This window comes from Atta cephalotes (assembly GCF_000143395.1).
Source record: "Atta cephalotes unplaced genomic scaffold scaffold00012, whole genome shotgun sequence".
In the NCBI taxonomy this organism is placed as follows: Eukaryota; Metazoa; Arthropoda; class Insecta; order Hymenoptera; family Formicidae; genus Atta; species Atta cephalotes.
Window position 1 is genome coordinate 4,375,185 of NW_012130076.1, and position 9,911 is coordinate 4,385,095.

The 9,911-nt window shown below is 36.5% G+C and overlaps 2 protein-coding genes across 2 annotated transcripts in view; one reads left to right on the forward strand and one right to left on the reverse strand.

The window, feature by feature from the left end:
- The window catches only part of LOC105617220, a 35,185-nt gene continuing 25,274 nt past the window's right edge, over positions 1 to 9,911 (forward strand). The window contains exons 1-3 of the mRNA XM_012198787.1: positions 1 to 228; positions 885 to 1,172; positions 1,460 to 3,205. Of these exons, the coding sequence (XP_012054177.1) occupies positions 1 to 228; positions 885 to 1,172; positions 1,460 to 3,205 (2,262 nt within the window). The remainder of the gene's footprint in view (positions 229 to 884; positions 1,173 to 1,459; positions 3,206 to 9,911) is intronic.
- LOC105617219 (carbohydrate sulfotransferase 8-like) lies at positions 4,008 to 6,162 on the reverse strand. The gene is made up of 5 exons (XM_012198786.1): positions 6,013 to 6,162; positions 5,801 to 5,949; positions 5,363 to 5,694; positions 4,743 to 4,942; positions 4,008 to 4,323 (listed from the first exon to the last, which is right to left on the reverse strand). The coding sequence occupies exons 1-5, from the start codon at positions 6,160 to 6,162 to the stop codon at positions 4,093 to 4,095; spliced, it is 1,062 nt and encodes a 353-aa protein (XP_012054176.1). The 3' UTR covers positions 4,008 to 4,092.

Below are 9,911 nucleotides of genomic sequence, written 5' to 3' on the forward strand. Positions count from 1 at the left end.
ATGTCCGGCTGCTTGTCGTCATCTATGACAGGATCGACAGATGCGGGGCCACTGCAGCCCCAGGAAGAACCCGCTTCGCTTCCCGTTGCTCGACCATTGTCCTTGTCGGAGAACAACGGTTCATCCGCACGGCGAGATAGTCGTCATCGTCATCAGTCGCGACGTAAGATGATGTCCACTCCGCTGTCTGGGCAAGCAATACAATTGACACCTCTTTGGGAACACGTGGTACGTTCGAGATAAGAGTATTTTATAATACTCTCTTTGTTCTTTGGGGTGGAAAATATCTAAAGAGTGAAAATTGAGCCAGTCTTGAAAAAGAGTGAAAAATATGGCCACTCTTGTTCAAAAAGGGATTTCACTCTTTTGAAGTGAAGAACCTCATTTCAAAAAAGTAAATCTCACTCTAAAAAGAATGAAACTCTTAAACAAGAGTGACCGCATTTTCACTCTTTTTTCAAAATAGGCTAAATTTTCAGTCTCTTCGAGTGAGATTCCATTCTATAAAATTTAAAGAGAACAGTAAGAGTATAAGAGAATAAGAGAATAAGAGAGCAAGACAGTGAGCTGAATTTTACTGAAAAATGGAAGAACCCAGCTTAAAACTTTTAGTTGCGTCTCACTTTGAAGAGTGAAATTTTAAGAGTAAAAGTTTAGTCTTTTCTCAAGACAGGATAAATTTTTAGTCTCTTCGATTGAAATTTTACTCGAGATTTAGAGAGTTTTACTCTATTGTTTATCCAATAGATAAATCACATAGTTTATCTGAAGATAGAACAACCCTTAGACAGTACTCTTGCCACGTATTTCTATGTGTATGTTTTATCTTCTACTTTTCTTTTTTGAAAGCGAATAAATTTGACAAGCTGTTTGTCTTTGACCAGGTGCGTACGCGTAGGTTTCCGTCCGAAGTTGACACGCAGGCCACCTTCATCGAGATCTCCGAGAGACTTCGGGATCCGGAATGGGAGGTTCGCCAACACGCTCTGCGGGTGCTGATGGACGTTTTACCAACACTGAGTATCGATGTCGTTGACAAGGTCATGCAACCAGTGGTGCCGGAGCTGATCAATAATTTGGGACATCCAGCGCCGGCGGTTCGTAAGGGCGCTTTGGACACGCTGCGGGTCTATCTGGTTCATAGCCCCAACAGAGAAGACATGGTTCAAAACGTCTGTAACTTATTTTTTTTACCTGTAGCTTTCTTTTAAATATATATTTATCACCTTTTTGGATCTATGTTTATCACCTTTCTGGAAAAATTGTATTTCTTCAATTAATAGGAACTTATCAAAGCATTATTTCATAATATTTCGATAACGATTCTTTTCTATAAATAAATAATTTTAAGTTCAATTGCTTTGAAATTCAAATACTGTACGAGTTTCTAAAATTTCTCTATGGTCTCTTTAATTTTTATGAAGATAACGATATCAAGAAATACTTTCATTTATTTCAGATCCTTCACGACGGCTTGAATCGCCCGGATGCTCACAATCCGTTTCAAACAAACGTGACGACAGGCGTAATCTTGAGCGCACCTCTGCTGCTCTTTCCATCCTCGAACAGTCCTCCTCCAACAACGCAGATCCTGAAGGATGCCACGATCGCCTTCGCCTCGCGATTGGTCCAGGTACCACATCAAGAAGCTGTTCTGAAATCTCTCATGAAGATCCGTGACGCAGTCGGTGAGGAAGAATTCGAGAGTTATTTAGCACATTATGACGACAAGTTTAAGAAGAACATCGATGTTCTCTCCAAAATCTACAATATCAAGTCGACCAAAAAGAAACAAAATAAGAATCGCACGCAGGATATTATGAAGGCTGATAAGAAAGAGCGCGCCTTTGACAAATGGGATAGTGACAGCGACACTTCTGGTATCGCCGAGGAGGAAGACGAAATACCACCGTCAAGAGTCGTTTTAGAGACCGAGATCAAGTTCAACGAGGAGACGGCCATCACGATGACAATTCTAGAGGAAAAGGACAATGATGATAGTGAGGACAACGAAGAAAAGAAAAACAAGATCGATGTGATGAACGGGATCATTGAAGAATCATCGTCCGCAGATAAACGTAGGACACCTAGACGCGTCCACTTTGGCGGCGAGATCGTGAAACTAAGGACACCCGACAGCGACGATACAGAATCGATCGAGATAACGCCCAAGACGAGGATCCCACTTCCGGTGTCGCCGGCCACAAAAATGCCGGAAATGATGAGGAAACGACCATCATCGCAACCTTGCAGTCCTCACATGGAGAAGCGGGGATCAAGGAGAGCTTCCAGGTCGGCGTCCAGTAGTCCCAAGCGAGAGTACACTCACAACGCGCAGCTGAGTCCTAAGAAGAGTATTCTGACGAAGACAGGTGGACCTCTAATTGTAATCAATTCGGTGACGCCGACGGAAGAAATAAAGAACATGAAGAAAATTAAAAAAAGTAGTGAAACGATTCTAGAAAATGAAGCCCCTCGCAGTAGTTCGCAAGAAATTAATGATATATCAAAGAAAGAAGATATTACGTTAAATCAGACTGCTCCGCTGTCAGCAAATAGTGAAGACAAATTGACAATAAAGAGCAAAGATGAAAATGATTTGTCTAAATCAGTTCAGGTTGCAACGATAGAAACCTCGAAAAATATATCTTTAAGGGAGGAGCAAGCAATGATTCTTAAGAGAGACAGTCACGCCGACACGATTGATTCGAACAGAAGCAATATTTCTGAAGCCTCTTCGAGACAAGAGAAGATGATGACAAAATCATCAAGTCCAGAACGAAAGAAGACACTCCGAGATAAGGACAATTTCGAGTTAGAAAGGGAATGTTTGAATGAACAGAAATTGTCGGGAAACAGTTTGTCTCGCAGGTCCAACAGTTTCCCTTTCGGATCGCCAGTAAACGAGTGCAATGCTCAAATAGATAGTCTGATCGGCGTCGACTTCATTGACGATGACGATGACGACGACGATGAACGGGACGTGCGTACCTGCGGCATGATTACGGATCGTGCGGTGACTGTTGTGAACGGCAAGGGACGAAAAGAGTGGCGTAGTCAGTACAATAAAAAAGAAGGGAACGTGTCGGAGGGGAACGAAAGTGTCACTTGTAGTAGCAGCGAGGGCGAGGGTAAACCGCAGGAACCCAGCTGGGAGGAATTGGGGTTGGTTGGCCAGGAGGTGTTGGATGACCTGCACAACAAGGTAAAAGATCGGATATTTCCGCGATTAATAAATACCAGTATTTTATGCGCGTGCAAATTATTTATTTTATTACATAAAACATATCGTTAATTTTTTTTATGAAATACTTACGATTAGTATAAATGCGACTTTTGATAAATGCAATGCATATATTTATCTCCTTCGCCGAAACTTGGTTATAAACAGTAACTATATTTTTTGGTATCACTCTTGAAATTCCTCAAATAATATTGTATTAAGCTGATTGAATATATTGATATTTAATATCGGATTATACACAATTATATATAGATTATAGAAATTATATATAAAAGTTGATTCGCAAATAACGAAGAAAAGAGATCTTTAAAACTATGAACGGATCCAGTTAATTCAGTTGGGCTCATAGACCTCAATATATTACAATTAGAAAAATCGTAATGTTATTCTTTCTAAAGAAATTCAAGTTAGATGTGATTTTGTGGAAATTTGCGTGAGATCCATTTGGCACCATTCTTGCCGCGTGTTAGCAGGGTAATGCCCTGCTTCAGGTTGTCGCGATCCTTGACGATTAACGTATCCACTTGAGGACCCTTGACTTTAGGACAAACCGCCGGTCCGATACCTTAAGTATGGTGAGAAGTAGGTCGATCGATTTTCGTCGACAAAAGTTCGTCGCGTGACGTAACATGATTTAAGCTCCATCAATTATCAGGATTACATGTGCGCGTGTACGGGCTTAACGTACTTTTCTCTTTTGTTTTTTTTCAAATCTCACGAATGAGATGCCTGTTCTGTGGGCCATCGATGGTTTACATCAGTGTTCTAGACACAATAATTATTATATTATTATAAAAAAAATTATTCTTAATAGACTGTTGATACAAAGTTCACTCGATCAACTTTAATTAATTAATAGACGTAGCGTATTCGTAGTAAACATCAGGTGAATAATCGAATAGTTCAAAATCCAGCCTTAACTTCTCATACAGTCTTCGCACCATCTCTTTGTTTAATTGGCTAAAGTATATCTTGGAGGCGTTAGCGTAACTGTTATTATGTCTCCATCTGGGCTTGATCTTATCTTGCAATCCTAATTTATTGATCGCATATACCTGATCTCTCCACAGTGATTCCACCTGCAAATATTATTACATTACAAGAGCTTTAAAATAATCGCTGGTGTGATGTTTTGTAAAAAATTTCAATACATATATATCTAACACTTTTGAATTTTTTTTTGTTGATACTAATAGAAATATCGATTATTGATTATTTCTACTTTTTAAATTAATATTATTTTATATAAAAGATATAATTTTTGAATATTTTCATTATGTTTTATACTAATGAAATATTTAGTTTTTTACTTTTTTATTTTAACAGTAATTCGCTTGGTATTTCTATTATCCACAAAGTAGCACAGCGACTACAAAACGCTGAAAAAGTGCTTATATGCTTTTTTAACGCTTTATAGGCTTTGTTTGCTACTTTTAGTGTTAACGCAAAATATTATAAAATTATGACAATCAGCGATCTCGGATGCGAATTTAGATACCTTTGCGATGATGTCGTATTTAACGAGGCACGGTGTGCAAAAGAGATAATATGGCATCCAATGATCGTCTTCGTAACTGCCTAGGTCAGTCTCGATCATATATTCGATGAACTCTCGGAAGATCGGTTCCATCCCAGCCGGTGGCGGTACACCCTCGCGTCGGATCACTTGATTCGGCTGTGGCTCCGTGAAATTTTCTTCTGAAAGTTTTTTTATCGGATTCATTGCTGTTCTTTGTCTTTTTCTTTAATAAAATTAAATAAAACATATTCAATACATTTTCAAAATTTAAAACTTAATTTTTCAATCAATACATATCGAGTACAGTAAAAAATTATATATTTTTATGTGAATTTTGTTATAATACCTAAAAAATTATTCTATATCGTTCGAATAACAAAGAACAGTTTGGCAGACTATATCATTTTCATTTCTACGTTTTTAACGAAAACGTTATGAAACATAATGATAATGAAAAGGTAAGAAAGTATTATTATTTATCGACAGAAGAATTAATCGCAAAAATAAATCTGTCCTTACGATAACGGTTATCGTGCAGAATAAAGAAAAAGATTTTTAGTCAATGTTTCTCCCTCATTTTTTTTCTTCTCACGACTTACTACGATACTTCTGCACAATCTTGGCCCCGAATTTGCGATAGAAATAAAGTGTCCCGTGTTCCCGTCCGGCGATGGAGTTCTCCAATTTATCACGATAGGCGCTTAACAACCTCTCAAAAGGATGCCGCACGATTAACAATTTTCTGCTCGTTGTCAGAGCATGATCGGCTTCAGGATACTCAAGTTCCGGTATCACTCTCCTAGCGATAGTCGACAGCTGTTCTTTACCACTATTCAACGTCTCCTCGGGCACGTTCATTAACAGACAAAGATTGTAGAGCCAGGTCGTGGTGCCGGCTTTATACACTGGACAGTATGATATGTTGTGTACTCTGCGCAGAAATCATCATCTTGTGGATACCTTGAAATCTTCGATAAGGATCGATCGTTAATAGTCAAAATATATTTTCTTCTTCTTTTCTGATACTTTTTACAAACCTGTCCATATAGAAGACCGCATACTGCGGCGCAGGTGGATGCTTGAATAGAGAGTTATCGGCGAGCTTTCGATAAAATCCCAAATTATACTTTTTACAAACTCTTTCAATGTTCAACGCTCGTCGTGTATTATCCGCTTCGACTTCGATCTGAGATAAACGATTCAGAATTATATCGATCCCCTTGAGATTTTAAATCTCTCAGTGACTTACCATCAGCTTTCTTAGATCGTCGTCGATGGGAAGAGGTCTGCTCTCGTCGCCGATAACAGCGAAAAATAGCTTCAGCGTCAAGAAGACAACTCCAAGACAAACGATGATTTGAAGTATCCGGAAGAGCGCGCGTTTCCGCTGCCGCGACATGATATCGGTATGGCGAGATATGGTTTTCACGTTCACAATTTTGCGAATCCTCCGCTTGTGGCTTTTTAACAACGGAATTTTCTAAAACCCACGAGACGAACATTCTCTCTGCCTTCTGCCGAGGCAACTGACTGACCGGTTTCGTGAACCGTTTCCCGACAGTGATGGATCTAAAGTACTGCCAGCCCCAAGCAATCTATTTGGTAACAAACGATTATAACAAAATATATGTTATAAGTGCGCCATTATTTTTTATGACTTTTTGGACGTTCTGTCAGCATATATTGAATTATTGCTTCATAATTGTTTACGAACTGTTTTAATGTCTCCTGTAATATCTAATATCTAATATTGGTTGCAGCTGTTAAAAGTGTAACAAAGTTATGAATATATAGCTATATTTTAATTTCTACTTCATAAAGCCTTTTATATTATTTTAATCAATTTTAAGAGATTGGAAAGATAGGTAAACCAGTCTGGTAGATAAGTCCACTCCTGAAGTTTGAATAGGGAATGTCATGATCAAAGAATTCCATGAATTCTAGCTTACTAATTCCGTTAGCTCAGCTATCCAAACAGTGCAATCGCTTTCGCGATCATATAACTTTTTAATAAAAATGTTCGCTTTTCATGTTTCTACTTGAGAGAAAAAGTTACACGATCGCTACCTTGATAGAGACCTAAAATCAATACGAAACGATAAACATTCGATTAATTAAGCAATTAATCAGTGATAAAATCACTGTAAAGAAGTCGATCTTAAATAACTGATGTAGGCTGTTTTCCTTTTAAGAAATACAGTCGTCAAGTATCATTCTATCTTTGTTATTCATTGAATATGTCAAGAATTAAGGGTAGAACCACGTTTGTGTCGACTATGTCTTCTAAAAGAAAAGCAGTCGTAGATCAATTACAATAATATAAGACCAAGACTGCTGAATTTGTATAAGAAAACATTGTACTCGCGGTACTAATGCATATATGATTAAAATTCCAGCAACGATCACCGTTATTCGCAAGTATGCCTTATGTTCATTCAATGAGTAACTTCAAGGTCGCTGCACCGGCTGCACTAGACCTTTTTATGAATGCACGTGCGACCTCGTCGACGCGCGTCTACGAGAGACCTGTGAAAATAAATACCGATTCTACACGATCGATTTCCGTGAGACGTCGTTCGTCGCAATCAAGGGAACAGAATATATATATGTCTAGGCGAATACATATATATATCTATCTCGAACAAGGCTTCGACTTATTCGCAACATCGTACGCTGCATAATTGATCCGCGATGTCACCTGCGGGTTCTACCTCACCTGGGCTAGTTGTTTTAAAGTTCAATGTAAAGTCGATTCTCGGCAAAAATTTAACAGAGTTGCTTTACGTAATCTTTTTTCATTTAAGTATTTAAGAAATTAAATTTGCAAGTAACATTGTTACAGAATGTTGTTATGGAAGCAATATTTTTCAAAATGAAAATACATTGTTTTATGGTCTCTGTTTCTACAACACAAAGTTGCATAAAAGTTGTAGAAATACTACAGAAATTTTGTAATGCTATTTTGTAGCCTGCAAATTCTGTACTGTATGGATGTAGTTTCCATACACAGATTATTTCAATATCCCTATAAGCGCAAAATATTCCTAAAATGTTATATGATTATTATTAAAAAATTAAAATAAGTTATTATAATATTTTTTAATATTATGAGAGTATTCTATAGAGATTATATGTCCACTTATATAATATCCTGGATGTTATCTTAATATCTCTGAAATTTATTATAAAATATTATTAAAATATTTATAAACATTAATTATTCTTAATTTAGTGCAATTTGAATTCACAATCCAGTAACGAAAAATTCTTATCAGCTGCATTTTGTGCTAAAAAAAACGTTTTCGCATTTTACAAACGTTTTCGATTTTAAGTACATACATATTCAGTTCTACAATTGCGCGCTAAAATTATTTTTAGTCTTTAAACTTATACTAACAGTTTTAAAAAAATTAATTAAAATTTTGTTATAATACTTTTTAATGTTTATACAATATTACAGTACCATTAAATATAATGTTACTTTTAATAATCATGCAATATTATCAGGAATGCAGACATAATCTTTGATTGCACACACCTTTCATTAATATTTCGAGAATATTACTTAATATTACTTAATATTATATATTACTTAATATTATATAATTTTAGTACAATATTCTTAAAATGTTACATTTAATATTTTAAAAGAATATGTCTAAAATATTACTTAATATCAAATAATATTATGCGCTTATAAGGATTGCAGTAACATTGCAAACGTTACAGCATTACTGCAAGCTTCTGTGCTATATGACCTGCTATTCTTTCTAATTAAATCGCGAAATCATGATAATTTCGATAATTTCGATAATTATGAGAGATGCAAAAATCCTTCGAGGACGTGGCTTTTCCTTTCTAATTGATTCATGATGAGAATAAATAATATCACTTCTATTCTTCTTTACGCGCGATATAAAGTCGAATTTACGAGCGCAAACTCTTACGCCGCGCGATACGGCTCTCCGAGGTTGATATCAGCCCGTATGAATATTCCGCGAGTGAAAAACGACGAGAGATCTGCCTCGCGGATCGTTATACTAGGGAAGGGCGTATAAGAGAAGGCAAATGCGCTCTGTAAGCCGCAAGAAAATAATTAGGCACGTGTTGCGTGCTGCGTCGTTCAGATCCAGGAAGGCGTCATTCCCGTGTATATGCAAATTCTCGGCAATTGTATTCGTCGCGTTGCACCGACGTGGTTGTAAGTGCAATTTTCAAACTGTTCTCTGATTCATCGTGGCGCAAGTAGGCAGATATATATCGATAGATACGCTCCGCTTAGACTCATCACTTTTGTTCGCCGTTCGTCGACTTGAAAACATGTCTTCAAAAAAGCGAAAGCAGATGAGAACGTTAAAAAAAATATCAAAAAGGTAATCGCATATACCGACCGTGAGGAATACGTTAAAAAAATATTAATGCGAGGTCCGTATCGATTCCGGTTATAGAGCCTGATAGAAGTGCTCCCGGTGAGAATGCGGATGTATTGCGTTCAGTTCCGCTGCGACGATCAATAATGTCGACTGTGAATATCTAGCGACACTGCTCACCTGTTTGTAATTGTACCTGCCGCATGAGGAATTTTTTTATTCTGATTTATTTTTATTAAGGAGAAAATAGAAGAAAATCGCGGAAGTAGAAAAAACTCAAATAAGACTTAGTAAGAAAGATGTATACGTGATTAGAGGTGACTCACATATGCGATTAAAGTTACATTTTAGCGATTAGAGTATTTGACCAGTTAATCCCGAGAACAGCCGGATAAATATGGCTTATTCTTATCATGTGTAGTTGTTGAGAGAGATTTGCATGTGCACGCGAAACGATTCCACGATAGAATAATGAAATCGGCGAAATTGATCTTACGATAAAATTAAAATTAACTTTTATTTGTCAGACATTTCGGTGCATGAAACTTCTTTCGAGGAGGATTCATACATTTTAAAATTATTTAAGCAATTAATATTTAACACTATAGAACCGTCGATATTCCACTATCAAAGGTTAATTAATTTAATAATTTCCTTGCTTTTATTTATTATTAAAGATTTATTTTGATATTATTTATTTCATTATAATATATTTTCATATATATATATATATATATATATATATATTTTATTTTTTTTTTTAATTTATTTTGTTATT